Source organism: Dromiciops gliroides, chromosome 2, assembly GCF_019393635.1.
Source record: "Dromiciops gliroides isolate mDroGli1 chromosome 2, mDroGli1.pri, whole genome shotgun sequence".
Classification (NCBI taxonomy): Eukaryota; Metazoa; Chordata; class Mammalia; order Microbiotheria; family Microbiotheriidae; genus Dromiciops; species Dromiciops gliroides.
This window is the reverse complement of record NC_057862.1, coordinates 194,251,529-194,273,451: the sequence shown is the minus strand read 5'-3', so window position 1 is coordinate 194,273,451 and position 21,923 is coordinate 194,251,529. Positions and strand designations below refer to the sequence as shown.

The 21,923-nt window shown below is 36.4% G+C and overlaps 1 protein-coding gene across 3 annotated transcripts in view; it reads right to left on the bottom strand.

Annotated features, from left to right (window-relative positions):
* TMEM62 (transmembrane protein 62) overlaps nucleotides 1-21,404 on the bottom strand; it is a 53,637-nt gene extending 32,233 nt beyond the window's left edge. The window contains exons 1-8 of one of the 3 annotated variants that reach the window (XM_043983879.1): nucleotides 21,047-21,400; nucleotides 20,778-20,889; nucleotides 17,288-17,425; nucleotides 15,006-15,051; nucleotides 8,602-8,743; nucleotides 7,069-7,193; nucleotides 6,813-6,935; nucleotides 1,487-1,642 (exon numbers count right to left, since the gene is read on the bottom strand). In XM_043983879.1, the coding sequence (XP_043839814.1) occupies nucleotides 1,487-1,642; nucleotides 6,813-6,935; nucleotides 7,069-7,193; nucleotides 8,602-8,743; nucleotides 15,006-15,051; nucleotides 17,288-17,425; nucleotides 20,778-20,889; nucleotides 21,047-21,265 (1,061 nt within the window). In that variant the 5' untranslated portion in view covers nucleotides 21,266-21,400. Of the gene's footprint in view, nucleotides 1-1,486; nucleotides 1,643-6,812; nucleotides 6,936-7,068; nucleotides 7,194-8,601; nucleotides 8,744-15,005; nucleotides 15,052-17,287; nucleotides 17,426-20,777; nucleotides 20,890-21,046 lie in introns of those variants that run through there. The other 2 variants (XM_043983880.1, XM_043983882.1) reach the window with 2 other exon arrangements.
* Nucleotides 21,405-21,923: the final 519 nt, after the last annotated feature.

The window sequence follows — 21,923 nt, the reverse complement described above, 5'->3', positions numbered from 1 at the left end:
GTCAAGTGTCTGAGGCCGGATTTGAACTCAGGTACTCCTGAATCCAGGGCTAGTGTTTTATCCACTGCGCCACCTAGCCATGCCCTCGTAGCGCCTTCTTAAACGTAAAAGCACAAACTGTGTTCCTATTGTCTCAGAAGCAATTCTTCCTTTGTGCTTCTTATGATTTTGAGCTCCCTTCTCCTCCACTCATGACATCACTCTGAAATCCAGCTCTTTTCTGCACTTCAGGTTCCATCACCCAGTAACAATTACTGCATAATTATCCTTGGCACTTTCCTAGGTGTAATGAGGAAATACATAGGAAGCCACTGTTCCTCGGAGCTTACTTAAATTAAAAAAACAACAACCCATAAGCTCTGATATCAAATCTCTTTGGGGTATTAATTTAGTAGCAGCAGCATCTGCCCCCTTCAGTATCTCCTGAAGGTTTGTTAAGAGTGGGTTGAAGAAACTAATTGAATATGACAAGTAGATTATTATTACAATGTAAGAAATGACAAATATAAGAAATTCAGAGAAACAAGGAAAAATAAGACTTGTACAAACTGATAGAAGGAGAAGTAAATAGAACTAGGAGAACAACAATTACAATAATGTAAAGGAACAACACTAAAAAGATATATGAATTCAGATTAAATGCAACGAACAATCTCAGAACCAGAGAATGAGGATGAAAAGAACTTCCCAATTGCAAGAAAGGAAGGCTGTATATACTAGAAGTAGGTTTTGCTTAAAAGTTTTTCTTTATTACCAAGAAGATCTAGGAGGAATGTGGTTAAATGTGGAAATAACTATAGTGTAAAAAACATTTTTTTAAGAGTGGTTGAAATATGCTTATTTAAACAGTTTGTTTAAGTTATTAAATTATTATTTTAATGGTAAATTATTAAGACATAATTTTGCCAATGCTTTTAACAAATCTTCAAAAGTTCAAGACTGTTGCTACCTAAAACTGTTTTCCAATGTGAGGAGATATTACTGAGAAAAGAAAAATGAGGATGAAGCAGCAGTCAAAAGTTCCATGGAAATAGGGGCAGGGAACTGAGCACCAGCCCTGGAATCAAGAGGACCTATGTTCAAAACCAGCCTCAGACCCTAGCTGTGTGACCCTGGGCAAGTCATTTAACCCCAATTGCAGCTAAAAAAAAGTCCCATGGAAAAATCAAATAAAACAATCAATTAAAGGTGTGTGAAAGCTCAGGGAAAAAAAATTCTTTTTTTAATTCAGGAAGGAAATTCGATTATTTATACCTATCTTCCCAATTGTGTCCAGCTAAGGCCATTAATAACCAACACAAATTTTAATTCTTACATACTAATTTAAAGCTTAATGGAAAAGATAAGAGTAAAAAATTCCTTGGATGTTCATTTTGCCTAGAAAAAAATTAAGCTTGGGAAACGTAAAGTATTTGTGTGGAAGTTCATTCTTACTGGCCTATTCCTTCAAATACCAATCTGAAAAAAATTCAAGATTTTTCTGTACCTGATGTGCGTGGAGTAGAGGAGTCTCTCTAATGGCTCATGGGTAGCACTGCTGTAGAGTAATGATTTGGGGTTTGTGATGAGAACCACTGGCCACTCATCAAAAACCAAATCTGCAAAGCTAAAGAGGTCATGGTCAAAAGCAAAGATCCGGTACCTGAAGGCCAAAGATTAAAAAAGGGCAACTTAGTTATATGAGATTAATGAAAGATAATTTATATAATGAACAAAGGTAAAAACAAAAAACTAACAATTCTTGACATCGTGATTTTGAATGGTGTCATTTTTCTTCTTTCTTTCCTTCTTACCAAACTCCAAATCCTCATGCTTGTCACCTATACTTCATTTGGTCTGGACTAGGATTGTCAATTTCTTTTAATTTAAGCTATTATTAACCAGTTGCTATTTTAAAAACTATCTGAAATAACCAGAGAGTAGAAGAATATTACTATGATATTCAATTTCCCAGGATCTATGGCAGTAGAAACACCACCATGTTAACATCTCTAGAGTTTATTAGTCTCAACTCTGCTACCAGTGACTTTGGGTCAATCATGTAAACTCTCTGGTCTAGTTTTCTCTCCTGTAAAATGAAGGCATTACCACTAAGTGACCTCTAAGACCTTTCTAAGTCTGAACTTTTAGAAGTCTGTTAACATAGTTTACACTCTCACTAATGCTTTAAATATTTTAAAACTATTTGCCTGATTTAAAGTCAATGCATGGGGGGCAACTAGGTGGCACAGTGAATAAAGTACCGGCCCAGGATTCAGGAGGACCTGAGTTCAAATCCAGCCTCAGACACTTGACACTTACAAGCTGTGTGACTCTGGGCAAGTCATTTAATCCTCATTGCCCCGCAAAAAAAAATAATAAAATAAACAAACAAACAAATAAATAAATGGACAGATGGACAGATGAATGAATGAATGAAGTCAATGCACATACATTTCAATTTAGCTTAAAACTTTAGAAGAGTAATAAACTGTAGAGTATGGGGCTTGGAGTTAGAAGAATTAGATCTAAATCTTGGCTCTGCTGTGTGACCTTAAATAAGTTATATAACCCTTTACAATCATAGTTTCCTCATCTATAAAATTAGGGACCTAGACTTGATGATCTTTAAGGTATCTTCTGGTTCTAAATTCTGCAATTCTGTAATTTCACATAAATCACTAAAACTTGCTAATCTGATTTGAGTTTCCAACTGTATTAGAAGCCAAATCTTTGAAAATTTTATTTTTAAACTGAAAATGTATATAACATTAAAAACTACTTTCAATTAGATTTTTCTTAATATTAACTCTTCGATTATTTCTTTTATCCCTTTCTGTTCTTTATCCATTTTCTTTCTGTATACTTCAGCCATTTTAATCAAAAATATACATACAATAGTCAATGTATATATTTCTCCTAATTCTGCTTTCTTTTGGTTGCATTATTTCCTAAGTTTTTCCATTACTTCTTACATGATTTTTATACTATGGTAACATTCTATTAAATTAAATATCCTAATTGTTGAGACATTTTACAACATTAGGTTATCTGGGGTATTTTCACATTTTTCACCATTACAGATAATATACTAATAAAATATTATCAAAGTTCTTGTTATCTTTTTTTTTTTGGTGGGGCTATGGGGGGGTTAAGTGACTTGCCCAGGGTCACACAGCCAGTAAGTGTCAAGTGTCTGAGGACAGATTTGAACTCAGGTCCTCCTGAATCCAGGGAAGGTACTTTATCCACTGCGCCACCTAGCTGCCCCCTCTTGTTTTCTTTTTTTTTTTTTAGTGAGGTAATTGGGGTTAAGTGACTTGCCCAGGGTCACACAGCTAGTAAATGTTAAGTGTCTGAGGCCAGATTTGAACTCAGGTACTCCTGACTCCAGGGCCAGTGCTCTATCTACTGCGCCACCTAGCTGCCCCCTCTTGTTTTATTTTTGACAGCATCTTTGGGGTAAATTTCCCAGTAATGAGATTATTGAGTCACAGTATATGATCACTTTTGTAACTCTTATTGTATATGGACAAAATGAGCTGAAACTGGAATAGTTTACAATACTACCAACAAAAATAAATGTACCATTTGCCCCACATTAAGTTTTATCATTTTTATTTATTTTTGCCAATTTGATTCATTTAAGGTAGCTTCCTTAAATTGCATTTATTAATGAGGTATTCACTAATAATATGAATAATTTTTCCAAATGAGTTTAAATTTGTGGGGTTTTTTTTGTGAACTGCATATTCATAGTTCTCAACCATGTATCCATTAAAGATTGGGTATTGCCCTCTTGAGGATGAATTTGTTTTGAATAAGTTATGAACATCAGGATTCTATCTGCTATATTTATCAAAGAGATTTCCCCCCAGTCCACTGTTTTTCTTCCTTTGTAGTCCAAACCTACCTACTTGATTCACCATAACTTCTTCTAGTTGTTATATACCAATTTATTTCCCCTCCACATTTGTAAAATATTTCATCTTCTAACTTATGTTTTATTTCACTGACTTAATTGGAATTTCTAATATATGGTAAAGGGAATACAGGTCTTAATTGTTTTTGTTTTGTTTTGTTTTGTTTTTTGCCATGTTGCAATTCAGTTTTTCTAATGTCATTTATTAAATAAGGACCATGTTCCCTAGTGCTTGCTATTCATTTGGTTCTAATATTTTGTATATATTTGATTTATTTTCTGGTTTCTATATTCACTCCATTTATCTATTTTTTTCTGTCACTGCTTTGGATCAACACCAGATAGCTGACAGTTACTGTTTTATAATGTTTTAAGGTGGCACAATGGATAAAGTACCTTCCCTGGGTTCAGGAGGACCTGAATTCAAATCTGGCCTCAGACACTTAACACTTACTAGCTGTGTGACCCTGGGCAAGTCACTTAACCCTAAATGCCCCACCAAAAAAAAAGCGGGGGGGGGGGGGATATAATGTTTTAAAAAGTACAAAAAGATAAGCACACCACTTACCAGCTTTCTCCCCAGAATTTCTTGATATTATTGACTTTTCTATTTTACTATTATTTAATCCAATATCCCACTACTATTACAACTGGTATTATATTAAGTCCATAAATTATTTTGAGAAACATTAATATTTTTATTATAATCATTCAAACTATGTTTAAAGGGAGGGCAGGGGGCAGCTAGGTGGCACAGTGGATAGAGCACCGGCCCTGGAGTCAGGAGTACCTGAGTTCAAATCTGGCCTCAGACACTTAACACTTACTAGCTGTGTGACCCTGGGCAAGTCACTTAACCCCAACTGCCTCAGTAAAAAATAAAAATAATAATAATAATAATAATAAAGGGAGGGCAGCTAGGTGGTACAGTGGATAAAGCACCAGCCCTGCATTCAGGAAGACCTGAGTTCAAATCTGGCCTCAGACACTTGACACTAGCTGTATGACCCTGGGCAAGTCACTTAACCACTGTTGCCCCTCCAAAAAAACAAACAAACAAACAAAAAACTATGTGTAAAGGATACCACTTTAATTGTTTTCACTTTTGTCATGATACTTTAAAAATAATGTTCATAAAAATTATGTTCATAAATGTCTCATATATCTTAGTAAATCAATAACCAAATATTTGGTACTTTATAAATGGTATTTATTTGTAGTAGTTCTTCATCTCTAGTTGCAGTTTATGAGCACTCTTAAATTCTGTAGGTTATTTATTCATCTATTATTATTCATCTTTCTACCATACTGAATTCCTTTCTTTTTTTATTTTTTTAAGTTATTTAAAAAAAATTTTTTTTAAGTGAGGCAATTGGGGTTAAGTGACTTGCCAAAGGTCACAAAGCTAGTAAGTGTTAAGTGTCTGAGGCCGCATTTGAACTCGGGTACTCCTGACTCCAAGGCTGGTGCTCTATCCACTGCGCCACCTAGCTACCCCTCTGAATTCCTTTCTTATCTCAATTTATATTCTTGTTGCATCCTTTGAATTTTCTAGATAACCAGTTAATCTTTAGTTTTACCTATTAATTACCAATGTTATTTTAATTCATTATTTTACTTTACTGAGATTGCTAATATGTTTCAAACAGTGTTAAAAAGAATTGGTAAAGGGGCGGCTAGGTGGCACAGTGGATAAAGCATCAGCCCTGGATTCAGGAGTACCTGAGTTCAAATCCAGTCTCAGACACTTGATACTTACTAGCTGTGTGACCCTGGGCAAGTCACTTAATCCCCATTGCCCCGCCAAAAAAAAAAAAAAAAAGAATTGGTAAAACCTTGATGTTGTGGCCATTTTCACCAAGGAAACATAATTTTTCTTCATGTTAGCTCCTGGTTTTAACTAGATATGATTTATCATATTAAAGAAAAATCCCAAGACTAGTCTTTCTAATGTTTTAGCATGAATGAATATTTTATCAAAGACCTTTTCTGAATTTAAAGGTAAGACTACATGAGATGAATACTTCACATGTGATATACTGAAATTACTTTTCCTATTACAGTCATTTTTACATTCTTTATGAGTATCACCCACTTATTCATTTTTATAATGAACTTGCTTATATATTTTGATATATCTAGCTTACTAATATGTAACAGAATATCTCATTTGCAAAACTGACCTATAATTTTTTCATTTACATGCTATCTTATTAAACAATATTTTGGGGGCGGCTAGGTTGCGCAGTGGATAAAGCACTGGCCCTGGATTCAGGAGTACCTGAGTTCAAATCCGGCCTCAGACACTTGACACTTACTAGCTGTGTGCCTCTGGGCAAGTCACTTAACCCCCAATGCCCCGCAAAAAAAAAAAACACAAAAAAAACCAAAAAAAAAAAACATTAATTATTTTAAGATTTGTTATTTTGTTACCTACAAATGCTCATAAAGAAGCATCTTAGTATACAAAAGCCTTGCCATGAGAAAGCCTTAAATTCAACTACTTTCTCTGACACATACTAGATGTGCATTCCTTGGCATGTAGTTTAACCTCTTAATGTTTTAGACTATTTGCTAGAGTTAAAGTTACAGTTGAGACCCAGATCTGATCTGCACAAGTGGAGACACAACTGTGAATTAGTCCAGTCAAAATTTAGAATGTTGCAAGAAAACTTAGAGAACTGTTCATTTTTTAACCAAGTGGTCCTACTAATGGTTTTCTACCTTGAGGAAATTAATGACAAGAGAGATATCTGTACAAAAATATTCATAGTAGCACTATCTATAACAGCAAAAAAGTAGAGCTTGTATGCTCAACAATTAGGGAATAGCAAAAAGATTATGCTATACAAATACAATGTATATATTACTGCACAATAGTAAATGACAAATATGAATATGGTTCTCTCACCTCCTGTTTTCCTTCCAATCTCCTAGTTCTAGTTCCAGAGTGCCCTTCGGATGTCGAGTGTGCAAAACAGGCATCAGTCCACCCAATAAATGGAGATGGCCACAGAGATATGCTATGGCAGAACTAAATGAGAAAAATTAAACAACGTTTGTAGGCTAGGTAAAATATGATACCTTAGGATGATTCTACAGAATAAGGGAATTTAAAAAGTATCAAACCTAAACCATCAATTTTGAATCTAGAAGTTCTGCCTCACCTCATTAATGTTCGTATTCCTGGAGCTGGAGAGATGATAGTAGATGTCGTATAATGTCCAAACCAAATAGTATGGTTGCTATGTCTACTCTGCTTAGTCAGTAAAAAGAGTTTCCTCATGTGTGTCTGAAATGGGATAGAAATCACAGGATCTTTCATTAATGCCCAAGTTGAAATATGATCTAGCTAATATATATTTGCCAAGTGTCACACAGCTAGTAAGTGTCAAGCGTCTGAGCCCGGGTTTGAACTCAGGTCATAATTTTCTTTGAATTACTGCAATTATTATTATTGATAATATAATGAATTTGCACAACATTTCATATTTTTCTAAGTGTTATCTAATCTCTTATGTGGTCCTAACCAGAACTCTGTGAAGTAAATAGCACAGTTATTACAAAACTTTTACAAAGAAATAAATATAAAATTATGACTTCTCTAAGGAAAAAAAATAACTCAGTGACCCTGCAGAAAAAAGAATCTAGTTCTCCCATTTAATCCACTTCACTAAGCTTCCTAAAATAAAACTTACAACCAACCTTTTAAAATAAAATGACTAGGGACAGCTAGGTGGCACAGTGGATAAAGCACCAGCCCTGGATTCAGTAGGACCTGAGTTCAAACCCCGGGCTCAGACGCTTGACACTTACTAGCTGTGTGACCCTTGACAAATCACTTAACCCTCATTGCCCTGTAGGTAGGTAAGTAAGTAAGTAAGTGTGTAAATAAATAAACAAAATAAAATGACTAGTATTTATAAGACTATCTCCACAATGAGATATGGGGCAGAAGTCCATAAATGGTTCGCTGATACTTTTAATCATTAAAAACTAAAACCCTCATTTAGGTGCCAGAGAAGGTATACTATATTGGTTGAAACCCAAATACTTTTTAATATGACAAATCATTCATTTTCTCTAAGTAATTATTAATTAATATGTAGATTTTATAGCAAATTTTTATCTAGAGCTATTTAATGACTAATAGCCATGATCTAACTTCAATGATTCTCAAATGTGAACACTACACAAATTTAGTGTAGTAATATTTGATAGCTAACTTTAAAAAAAATGCTTTAACTATTTGCTTAAAATATAGGCCATAAGTAGAAAGTGGCAACAGAGCAGGGCTCAATAGTATAAGAAGGCACACAAAGCTGGAATCATGTTGGATGATGTCAGGAAAAAGAGGTTCCTTCTCCCTGAAAGACTGGCAGGGGTTGGGGGGAGGGAAGAGGGAGAGGGTTTGAAGGCAGGGGGCCAGGGAATAAAGGATAAGAACAGGTATAATCATGAGGGTTAAAATGAAGGCACACAGCCTTGTCACAGTAAATCGACAAGTCAATAATGTTTATTAAGCACCTACTATGTACCAGGTACTGTATTATAAACAGCAACTGCTATAACCAGAGTGAAGATTTCAGAAACCATAGATAGGTAAAGTCTCATATACCTAGTATAGCTCAAGAGGGTCTGATGTACCAAAGCCAGTTAAAGCAAAAAGACTATAAAGAGAATTAAGATTTTTACTATACCTTATTTAATATTCCATAGAAATTAAAGGGTTTCTTGGGCCCTGGGGTGATGGTGGCATCCATATAGATGAAAGAATAGTTTCCAAAGGGGGTCGTATGGATGTAATGGTTAGAGCCATGCCTACGGAAGGCAGAGTATTTCCTACAAAAATAAGATAGGGATGTGTTCAGTGCAATCCAAAAAGAATAGAATTTATATTTTCACTCTGAGATCACTCTAGATTTCACTTCCTTATCAAAGGAATAATTTTGAATCTAACAGACATGGAGCTAAAATGAATTCTAAAAATTGTCTGGAGTAACTTTTCACATGCTCTATGTAAATATTCCTTTAAAATAAAATACCAAGCCTGCAAGAGATATATAGTACACATCTTGTGGTTAACGAGTATACAGTGCTTGTTGTTGTTGTTCTTTCTCAGTTATGTCCAAATTCATAACCCCATTTGGGGTTTTCTTGGCAGAAATACTAGAGTAGCTTGCCATTTCTTTCTCTAGTTCATTTTACAGATGAGGAAACTGAGGCAAACAGGATTAAGTGACTTACCCAGGGTCACACAGCTAGTAAGTGTCTGAGGCCAAATTTGAATTTATGAAGAGTCGTCCTGGCTCCAGGCCTGGCACTCTGGCATACAGTGCAGAGGCAGCATATCTACACTATAATTCTCATACATATTGGAACACAGTGTGGTAAAGATGTAATCAATTAGTCCACAATGCATTCACTTTAATTTTTTCTCACTTATTATTGAATTTTTCTTTAAAAAGCATCCCATGATGTACTCAACATCTTATTGATCATAGAGAAGATAATGATTCCTGTCCTCTAGAATCTATCATTCTAAAGAGACAAGATGTAGGCAGTAAATATGCTTTGCTGAATGTCAAAATTTCAGCAACAAATTCAATAATTTGGGCACCATTCCTTAAGTGTCTACCATGTATATAATCTCTACTGTCCAACTCTGACCCCTCAAAGTGGTATCATGATAACTCAGGGTTCACAAAGGCTATGCGAGTAGAATGTAAACTTTAAAAATCTTTGAATAAAGGCCTGGCAACTGATGATCTTTCTGTTACAAAAGAACCATTCTATATAAATTTCAAAAGATTCAAGAGGGTTGGCCACCTGGTGATACATTTTTTCATCCCCAACAACTCTTGAAGACCATTTTGTGACAAATGCTAGGGAAATGAAAGTTTAGAATGATCTGTGCCTTCACAGAGCTTATAGTCTGCTGGAAGGATTTGATATAAATAATTATAATACAAAATACTACATGATAAGTGTATTAGGGAGGGACAAAAATGTAAGGGTTATGTGAGGGCTAAGAAGGAAAAGGTCATTTTGGAGGAAGACAGGAAAATACAGAATGTATAAGGGGAAAAGTCCAATTTAACTGGAGCAATTTGGAAGTAGCGTTACAGAACATGAAGGGAAAAGTAGTATGAGATAAGACTGGAAAGGGAGGATGGTACTAAATTATAGAGGGCTTGAACGCCAAGCAAAGGAGTATGAACTTTATTTGACAGACAACAGACAGCTACTGAGGATTTTTTAAATTGAGAAACAACATAGGGGCAGCTAGGTGGCGCAGTGGATAGAGCACCGGCCCTGGAGTCAGGAGGACCTGAGTTCAAATCCAGCCTCAGACACTTAACACTTACTAGCTGTGTGACCCTGGGCAAGTCACTTAACCCCAAATGCCTCACTAAAAAATTTTTTTTAAAAATTTAAAACTGAGGAACAACATGACCCAGTCATGTTTCCATGACCCATATCTGATAGAGGTCTTTCCATTGATTGGAGCAGGTAGAGTCCTGGTAGGGAGGTTCATTATCCTCAGAACAGGTAGTTATACACCTCCAGAGGGCAAATAAAACTGGAAGTCCATAGCTTACTCTTGGATATCCCTAACATTTGAATAGTCAAGTGTCAGAAAATAATTTGGAATTTATGTGAGAAAAATGATTAAACCATTCATATCATTTGACCAAGAAATCCATCCCATAACTGTGCATATGTCAGCAGAAACAAAAGTCCTTTATATACTAAAATATTTTTAGCACATATTTTTAGTAGTGCTTTTTGTGATAGCAAAAAAAAAACTGGAAAGATGGATAATCAATAAGGGAATAATTCAACAAATTGTGGTGTATGAATACACTGCATTGTTAATTGTGCCAAAAGATAAAATGAATGAGGAATTCAGTGAAAGCAACATACATGATTATTTCAAATGAAGAGTATGTTAAGCTGAAGCCAAATTCTATGTAATTTGAATGACTAACCTTGGTCCCAGAGAAGAACTAAGTGAACCCACCTCCTTCCTTTCCATGAGGAGAGGGACAAAGGTTCAGAGAGATGCTAAGAGTACAAAATATTGCATATTGTGCCAGACAGTTGCTGTGGCTTCTGGTTTTTGCTTAATCTTTTTGCTTTGTTTCAAGGTAAGATGGGTAGAGTGGGGTAGAGTAGGAATATATCAAGAATGACTATGATGTAAAAACAGAGAATGTGAACAACACTTTTAAAAATTAAAAAGAAATTAAGTGTGCTAACTTCCAGGTTATCAGACAGAATAGTATATGTCTTTTGATGACAATTTTCATGCTTTCAATTTGCATATAGATTCTTATGTGTAAGGGATGTCTGTGTGTATGTATATTTATTTTATTTTATTTTTGACTGCTTCCTTCAGAGTTTAGGTAAGCATTTTCATCTTGGGATCTATGACATTGACAACTATATTTCAGCATAATTGTTTTTCTTTGCAATGTATTTTAGTTTATGCATTAAAAACACTATTGCATGAAGAGATTCAGAGATTTTACCAGAATTCCAAAAGGGTCTGTGACACAAAAAGGATTAAGAACCCTTACTCTATGGTGTTTTATTCAGCAAAACTTATTTTTGTCTGTCAAATAACAAAAATTATTATTCCTCCTTCTTTTGTAAATGGAAATTCCAAGCAAGAGACCTTCCATTAAAAAAGGTTCTGTGAAAAGGTAGTAATAATTGCTCATATTTATGTGGTGATTTTCAGTTTATAAAGTATTCTCCTCACATCGATCTCATGAGATGTCACTGAAGTTAAAATGGCCATTTTATATATGAAGAGATTGAGTTTTCAAAAAACGAAATAACCTGCCCAAAGTCACAGAACTAGAAAGTGGCAAAAATGGGATTCTAGCTCAGGTCTCCAAAAACTCTGGGAAATATTTTACTTAACATATAAGAAAAAGGGCAAAGAAATTTCTAAACCTTGAAATTAACATCATTTACCTCAGCTATCTTTAAGCCATAGGACCAAAGTAAATATGTCATTTCAGAAATTATCAAAAATGTTAGAAGATTGGTGTATTGGGGGGGGGGAGGCAATGGGGGTTAAGTGACTTGCCCAGGGTCACACCAGCTAGTAAGTGTCAAGTGTCTGAAGCCTGATTTGAACTCAGGTACTCCTGAATCCAGGGCCTGTGCTCTATCCACTAGGCCACCTAGCTGCCCTGATTAGTATATTTTTAAAGTAAAATATAATTTAAACAAAAGCAGCATATTCTAATGTACCTCTCCTCTCTAATACTTTTTAGATCTCTCCTTTAGGATTTTTCCTCCATTTCTGTTTTCATTACAATTTTTATTATTTATTGTTTTAAATGGCTTATTGTATTTTCATTGTTATTCCTGAGAATTTCATGATCATTTTCTGTCCTTCACATATGTTTAGACATGTTAATATAGAATCTGAAGCCAGAGATTAAAATTTAGCATTAGTATGCCTATAAATAATCATTGAGATTAGCATGGCATATATTCTGAATAAGAAAGCTATACTGATAAGATTAGAACTTTCAGATGTGCATGTATTTTTATACTATCTCTCTTTGTGAATACATTATATATGTGTCTGTCTATACATATAGATATACACACAGACAGATATCTTGATATGATGCAGAAAAAAAATCATTGATGCACTGGAGTATGAAAAACAAGATTCTTAATTTTAAAAAGTACAAAGGCAAGAAATCCTGGTAGTCATCTTTGTTTCTATATTTTTCTTCGACCCCAATATCCAGTTAGTCCTATCAACTGCTCAAAATGTTTCTTTGTTCCAATCCTGCTTCCATTACCCTCACTCAGGTCCTCATCAAATCATGCCTAAATTATCAATGCAGCCTTCTAACCAGTTTCTCTGCTTCTAGCCTCTTCTGCACATTGCTATCAGATGCATCTTTTTTTTTTTTTTTTTTTTTTTTTTTTTTAGTGAGGCAATTGGGGTTAAGTGACTTGCCCAAGGTCACACAGCTAGTAAGTGTTAAGTGTCTGAGGCTGGATTTGAACTCAGGTCCTCCTGACTCCAAGGCCAGTGCTCTATCCACTGCGCCACCTAGCTGCCCCCAGATGCATCTTTGTAAAACATGATTTTTGTTATGCTACTCTCCTACTCAGAACCTTATGATTGCCCATAACATTAAAGTCAAACTCCTCCGCTGAGTGTTCAACATCATTCATAATCTGAACCCACTCTAACATTATTTTCTATTATTGAACAGGAACCTTCTGGATTTGCCTCAGTTTCCTCAACTGTATGTTTGGCTTGGGGTTTTTTGTTTGTTGGTTAGTTTTTCCTCAACTGTAAATGGAGATAATAATAGCACCTATCTCACCGAGTTGTTGTGAGGATCAAATGAGATAAAACATGTAAAGTGTCATGCCTGGCACATAATAGGTGCTACATAAATACTAGCTTTTGTTATCACTAATACATAGTGAGTAGAACTCTAAATTGCCCAACTATTCTAGAAATCAAACTAGAATTATGTGAGGAAAGTAACTAACTCTACCTAGCAACCTCTCTATTAAGCACATACACCAAGGATATATAGCAGAAAGGTCTTATATATAAAACAAAGTATGCAACAAAATAGTCACAGCAACACTTTTTGTTGTAGTAAAAAGTTGGAAACAAAATGGGCAAGCATCAACTGGATAATGGCTGAGCAAACTGTGGCATATGTAATGAAATGTTATTTCACTAATAATGAAATTAACAAAGTCAGAGAAACAAGGGTATATGAAATGATGTGAGGTAAAGAAAGCAAAACCAACAATAAACACAATAATGGCAATTATATAAACAATAACAACATAAAAATGCAATTAATTTTAATGAACAATCTAGGTCATAGAAAAATGATAAGGAATTACACTTTTCTCTCAGTAGAGAGGTGGGGACTATGGACAGGGATTATCCTATATAATATTAGATGTGGTTTCTAGGGCCAGTGACTGGATTTTTTGTTTGTTTTTTGATAAAAAGGAAGAATTCAATGGAAAGAGGTTTAAAGGGAAACGACTGGCATAAAAATAAAGGTAAACGATAAAACTTATTTAAAAATAAAATAAATACAGGAATCTTTACTCTCCATATGCTCATCTGTGCTTCTAGGCCTTCATTTGTGCTTTCCCTCTTTCTCTAATGCCCTTCCCTACCCTCTTCAAATCATACCTATTCATCAAGGCCCAGATCAAATTCCTTGAAAAGTTTCCCCATTAATGTCCACAATGATCCATTAAAGTCCCTTCTATCATTTTCTAAAGCATTTATAGCTTGTACGACATAATTTAGTGCTAGATCATATACTTTCTTATATTTTGGTTGTTTTTTTTGTTTTTGTTTTTTTGGTGAGGCAATTGGGGTTAAGTGACTTGCCTAGGGTCACACAGCTAGTAAGTGTAAAGTGTCTGAGGTCATCTTTGAACTCAGGTCCTCCTGAATCCAGGGCCAGTGCTCTATACACTGCGCCACCTAGCTGCCCCACTTATATTGTTTTTTGATGTTTTCTTAAATATTTTTTATTTCCTCAAATGGACTATTAGTTCCTTGAGGACAGAGATCATGTCTTGGGTCCCTCACAGGGCCTAGCCCAATGTTGAACACAAAGGTGAAACTCAAAGAATACTTATTGTTTTGGTTAATAGGTGCAGGGTAATACTACTATCAGTGTGAAATATATTGAAAGATGAATCCCTAATCTAGGGAAAAAAAGAAATGGCTGACTAAAGAAATGTTGCTGAAATTAAATGGTGAAAAAGAACTTTATGGTGTATTACAAAAATTTTTTTTAAACACACAACTGAATGGAAACCCATAGAAACAAAAGAGGTAACTCTTCTTTTAATAGTACAAAAGGCTTCATATCTGGGCATAAAAAGTACATTTGTCAATCAGTGCTTCCCCCCCCCTCATATTTTGTATCCACCTAGCACAACACCTGGAACATAACAGGCACTCAATAAATGCTTATTGATTGATTGATATTCTTTCCAAATTGACTTTACTCTACCCAAATCACTGTTCACACACAGTGACAAGTCTATCTCCAGTTCATTTCAGTACCTGTAATAATTCTGGCTACTCTCCAGACTTGGAATGTTGAATGAATCTATAGGGGAGGAAAAAAATCAAAACAAACAAAAAAACTCACACAAAGGTTAATGATCAGATAAAGATTATTATTATATCTCTATAAGTACTTTATACAATAGAATGCCAGTCACTCAACTAGGAAATTGATGAAGAAGATGGTATTTTGTTACCAGGTAACAAAAGACTTGAAAAACTCTGAATTGAATACAGGTAATATGAAAATTGTATAACAATATATAATTGACTGAGGAATAATGAATGTTTATAATTATCTAGTATTTTGAATAAACTAATATGGACCTAAAAAAAGTTTGGGGTTTGGTTTTTTGGGGGGTAATTCAGGATTTTTTCACTTGAGATCAACAAGGAATAGGTTTTACTTACTACATTTAAGTAATCACATACTTCAGGTAATTGGTTTTTCTGAACTGCAGATCAATTATACCTACAATAAATGCTTCTTCTGTATAAAGCACTCTACTAGGCAATGGAAGATTAAGAACATACCCTCTCCCTATTTGACCCATGAAGAAACTCCGGGAGTTAGATGGGTTAGAAAGGGTTAGAATAGATTATAGGTCCTTTGCAAATCCATCTGGGTATGTTATGATTTCAAAGAAACTAGATACTTGGTTTCCTTGCCAAAACTATTACTCACTTTTGTCCTCTGGGTATCTATTAAATCTTCATTAACCTTGAGAACAGGCTGAAAATCCAATTGAGGCCAACAATGAAAATTAAGCTAATAAGTCCCAGGCTCACTTTTAACAACCCTCCTGCCAAATGAAGGAACAGTCTTCATAACCTCTTGAGAGAAACAAACTCAGCCCTCTTAACTAGTGTGAAGGGTTCACAAGACCTAGAAGAAATTACATAATTTTATTCTAGCAAACACTCTTTAGCACTGGGTGTTTTCAGAATTTTCAAAAGTTATTTCCTATCTGAAAAAAAGGGATGAAGCATAAAACTTTCATAAACTTATTCCCAGGGGAAAGGCCCTTGGATATAAAGAGCCCGAGGAGATTTATACATCTGAGAAGAAGAAAAGGTATAGCACAATGTTTATTTTTATCATCTTAGCATGTCAACTATGAGAAAAGGTGCAATGAGCTTTTTTTTGGTCACAAATTCACTACAGGGTTTACACAAGAGAATAGATAAGATATAGTTTCAGCTCTCAAGAAGTTTACTATCTCAGAAGGAAATATATAGAATACATAGGAAAAAAGGATTATAGATTTAGGGCTGCAAAGGACCTTTGAGGTCAACAATTCAGCCTAACTACAAATATGCTCATATCCATGTTTATATACACACAGGTCAAATTCCATTGTAACTCTAAGGGACAACTCAAATTTTTTAATTATATTAGAATCGGTTTTATTGAATATTATTTGCAGTAAATAACTTAATTTTCAACCTGAAAATATTTGTGACATAGATTTATTATTTATTGCAAAAGAATCTGATGGGTACCTAAAAAAGATAAAAAAAAAGACAGTTTACCTTATCCTCAGAGAATCATACCTTAAGTATATCTGAGCTGCTTTATAAGAATTATTTGTATGTAGAATATTATATCATCAGATAGTTATGCATTTCATCTAATGAGATAATCTCATTGCCCTCAGAAATCAATTAGTCCAACCCCCTCCTTTTTGAGATTATGAGTAACCTGATGCTTAGTCTTTCCCCGATGAACATATCTACTAAATGAAAGAACTGGAACTTCACCTCATTCTTTTGATTCCACATACAGGATACTTGCCAGTAGGCTAGGATGCCTCTATGATTATAAAGGATAATTCTTATGTATATACATTCATTAACAACGAACAGAATAATAATTTAGACTAACATAAGTATCTCAACTGGCCAATTAAGACAAATCATCTTTAAAAAGGCCACAGGTATTTTTAGGGAGGTATATGTGCAACTATCTTATTTTGCCATAAATGGCCACATATAAGAACAGTCACTAAAATAATTTCATACCACATAATAGTTGTAAAGAACAACTACATTTTCACTTGGTATTTGGATTATCATGTCCCTTAGAAGCTAACAATATCATATTAGGTTTTTACCATATAGTCTGTTACGTTTCATACAATCAAATTTGACCCTCAGCATTCAAATCTGTGTAAGAATAACTGATTTTATAACTTAGTTCAATTGTATTAGGGCTGGAAAACACAAACTCCAGGAGAAATGTCAGCTTCAAAGATACCCAAATGTTAGCTCCCTCTTACCATGATTTCCTCTGATATCTAGCCACTTGGTTTTTTCTGTGACCCTAGTTCTCTTCAGGACATTTTGATAAGTTTGCCATTCTACTTCAAACTGTCTGGATCCCCAACGGTCCCTTCTTAGGCCATCTGTGAGGTCACCTATAAGTATACAAAAAAGTTATATCTCATTCTAAAATAAATTCCAGAAGGTCAGGCAAATAATTTCCATTGTATAATAAACAGGGTTGAGGTACCCAACACCTACCTGACTAGGAGACCAACTGCATTCAAAGCATTCAAAAGGAAATTTTAATTTTATTGCGTTATTTCAGTAGTGTCAGACTCTCTGTGACCCCATTTGGGGTTAGTGGTTTACTATTTCCTTCTCCAGTTTATTATATAGATGAAGAAACTGAGGCAAACAGTTAAGTGACTTACTCAGTGTAACACAACTAGTAGGTATCTGAGGCTGGGTTTGAACTGAGGTCTTCCTGACTCCAGTGCCAGTGATCTGAGAAGTTAGTTAAATGACTTGCCTATGGTCAGTGTGTATTGGAAAAGTGACTTGAGAGCCACGATCTTCCTGGCTCTCATGCTAGCATCCACTGTGGATACCTTACATAATTTCAAATTATGTCTCTTCTGGGCCACTAGTTCAGGAAAACTCCAACCATCCTCTTCAACAACCTGCCAACCACCTTACAGAGTCCATAACCTAAAAGAGAGGTCCATAAACTTTTTTTGTGTCATGAACTGCTTTAGCAATCTGGTGAAACCTAGAGACTCCCTTATCAGACCAATGTTTTTAAATGCATAAAATATATAGGATTACAAAATAAACCAATTATACTGAAATTCAATTTTTAAATTATTTTAAGAAAAAGTTCACACATCCCATGTTAAGAAGATACTAGAGGGGGCAGCTAGGTGGCACACTGGATAAAGCACCGGCCCTGGATTCAGGAGTACCTGAGTTCAAATCCAGCCTCAGACACTTGACACTTACTAGCTGTGTGACCCTGGGCAAGTCACTTAACCCTCATTGCCCAGCAAAAAAAAAAAAAAAAATACTAGAGAATTTTCTATCCTAGAACTCCACTGTCCTAATGGATGACTGCCTCTAATGCCTCTATTTCATCTATCCTTGCTTTCCCCACTCCCACTCCACTACTTTCCACTTCCAGAGCCGAGAACCATGAGCAAATGTTACTGTTCCTGGATGGGGTGTGTTAACCTGCTCCCTAAAAAGCCTTATCTATTTTCTCAGTAACTCATACCTACCATTAGAAAGTAAGCACTTTAAGGGTAGGGACAGTCTTTTCTTTTGTACTTGTACAGCCAATTCAACACAATACTAGCTTTTTCAATCATTAAGATAACTAACATTTATATGACAGTTAGCAAAGCATTTAATCCTCATTTAATGGGACTTAGGTGCTATTATTATTTCCATTTTATAGATAGGTAACCTGGACAGAGAGAAGTTAAATGACTTGCCAGGGCCACACAGTTAAGTGTGTAAGACAGGATTTGAATTCAGGTCTTCCTGACTCCAATTCACTACTCTACCTAACAGTCATTGAGTTGTAAAATAACCTCTTTAAAGAGCATGGTACAAATTTCATTACAAGGTTCTAATAGAACATTTTTTTTTAATTTAAGAAAACTGGTTGGGGCAGCTAGGTGGTGCAGTGGATAGAGTACTGGCCCTGGAGTCAGGAGTACCTGAGTTCAAATCTGGCCTCAGACACTTAACACTTACTAGCTGTGTGACCCTAGGCAAGTCACTTAACCCCAATTGCCTCACCAAAAAAAAAAGAAAAAGAAAAAGAAAACTGGTTGAGAATTTGTTTTGCTTGATGATATCTATTTCTACTTTTTTTTCCTCCTGCCTTTTCAATGAGTGGGAGAGTGGGAAGTGGGAAGATAAAAATTCAGAAATGAAAATAAAACAAAATTGAATTTAGAAAAAATAATTAAACTAGTCTAGGCAAGTACCAGATATCCCCATTGAAGAATTCACCTTAAGGGATATTAATCAGGTTTCCTAAAGGTACTCCCTCAGTTCAAGAAGAGATGTAGAAAAGCCTCACCTTCAACTGACTACCCCAATAAAGAAAGGGTTTAGGAGTATATTATTTGAGTCAGTCACTCAACCAGCATTTTTTTTTCAACCAGTATTTACTAAGTACCTACTATGTGCCAGGCACAATGTTAATAGATCAACTATTAAGTAGTGGAGTCAGTCACAGAAACTAATGGATGAGGCAACAAAATCTTGAATCAGACGTTTCAATCTTCTTCAAAAGTTCACAATTTAAAAAGAAGATTGTGGGCTGGTAGAAATGAGTCCCTACAAAAAGCTCACTCTTGCTCTACATTCAGTTAATTTATTCAACAAATAAGTATTAAAATTTCTCATGGTTACTATATATAGGTAAGATATAATCCCTGCCTCATAGAGTTTACCATGTAACGGGGGTAAAATAATACATAAAACAGATTAATAGTACCTATTAAAATTAAGTAATTCCACCTCCTTTCTCTTACATTCAGAAACAAAGATTCAGAAACCCAAAACAACAGAAATTCATATGTCTATTGTGTTTGTCACTTTGTTATAGCATCTGTGAGGTGACTTATAAGTATCTCATTCTAAAATAAATTCCAGACTTCCTCTGGGCAAGTCAGTTACATTTTGTCTTTCTCTATTATAACTTTATGTTATAATATTGGTTTTTTTATTATATTCTCATTATGATACAGAACAAAGATCTTCTTAAACTTTTTCCACTTGCAACCCCTTTTGACCAGAGAAATTTTTACTCAACCCCAGGTATATAGGTATATAAAATAGATATACATAACCTTTTACTGTTGCCAAATTTTTCGGACCGCCACATTCTGTTACAGACCCCATATGGGTTCATAACCCACAGTTTTAAGAAGCTTTGATATAGAGGTTTTAAATTTCCCAAGTAAACAGTAAATACAACAAATTTCAGGTTCCTTAATTTTGCTAGTGTGGCTGTTCCCTCTCATAGATACTATGTATTATCCGTGTTTATCCTAATTCCAGATAAAAAACCCTCTGCTTTATTTTTAAACATCCATTTTTTTTGAGTTCCAAATTTTCTTCCTCCCTCCAACCATTGAGAAAGTAAGCAATAGGGAACCCATTATACATGTGAAGTCCTGCAAAACATATTTCCATTTTAGCCCCCTCTACAACTTAATAGAGGAATGGTCTTAACTAAAATGATGGTGGTGGTGGTATCTATCACCCCACACAAACCTTACTAGAACTCTCCAAACTCAGGTAACACCTGTCCTTGGACAACCTCCTGCATTCAATGGTTATGCATCTAGGGAGGACCCAGTGGGGCTTATTTATGACAGGCTGATCAACCTCTGGAGGACCCAGAGATACTGAGGTCCACTTCCGAACCCAGCACTGCCAAAGCAGAGAAGCAAAGCATTCTATGCCCCGACAGCGGCAGCCACCGCTTACCCGTGGCTAAGACGATGGCAGGCTGGATGATATCGACGGTTTCTGAACAGAACTTCTCCAAGTCTGTGGCTCGGCCTGGATCAAAGAACTTGCTGATGTGGAGGTCCGAGATCTGCAAAGCAGCGGTTAAACATGAAACAGAGGGCAGTCGGGGAGGGGAAGCACGGCAGGCACATTGCAAGGCCTCTCCTCGGCTCGGTCCCCACACGGGGGCTCCCTTCCCGGCTTAGCCGGCGGCCGGGGCACCTCCCGCTGCCCGCGCTCCTCACCTGCAGGCCCCAGAAGATGTTGGTGTCCTCGGCCCCGGGCGCCGGGAAAGGCCTCTGGGAGGCTCGGGGTCGCATGGGCCACGGCGATGACGTGCCCACCAGGCCATAGTGCTCGAGCAGTACGGCCGCCAAAGCCGCGGCCGCCAGCCCAGCCACCACCTTGAGCGCCAAGCCCACGGACATCCAGCCTCCGCTCCGCTCCCCCTTGCTGACAGACATCCTGCGGGCCCCCCGGGAACCGCTCTGCCACGCACTTCCGGGACTCTATGCTCCGCCTGGGCCGGAGCCAGGCCGCAGCGCCCGGCCGCACGAGCCGGCCTCCAGCCGCAGTGCCGGTGTTCCCGGGCTCGTAGCCGGCGTCACCTATCGGTGAGCCGCACCGGCCCGCCCTGACCTGGCCTTTTGTCATACTCATAGAATATGACCCCTGAACTCATCCTCTAGACCTTTTTACAGATTAGGAAATGGAGGGTAGGGATGTGACCTGTCCAGGTCGCACTGACTGGAGCATAGGTCCCGAGTTGGAGAGAACCCCAGTGGCGATCTAGAACATTTAGAAATGGGGGGAGGGGGGGAGGGAGCAGCTAGGTGGTGCAGTGGATAGAGCACTGGCCCTGAAGTTGGGAGGAACCGTTGTTGTTGTTGTATACAATGATGATGATGATGTCCCATTGTTGTTGGTTTTCCTTCTTTCTCAAAGGAGACCCTGACATCAGGGTGATGTCATGACTTGCACTGAATTGGATTTAAGTGAGGGAGGGCTGTGCAAGGTCACCAACCTCACTGTCTCCTCCAGGGCCATCTGGGTCCAGTGGTGAGATACACATCAGGAAGACTGGAGATGGCCTGGATATTTTAAGGCAATAGGGGTCAAATT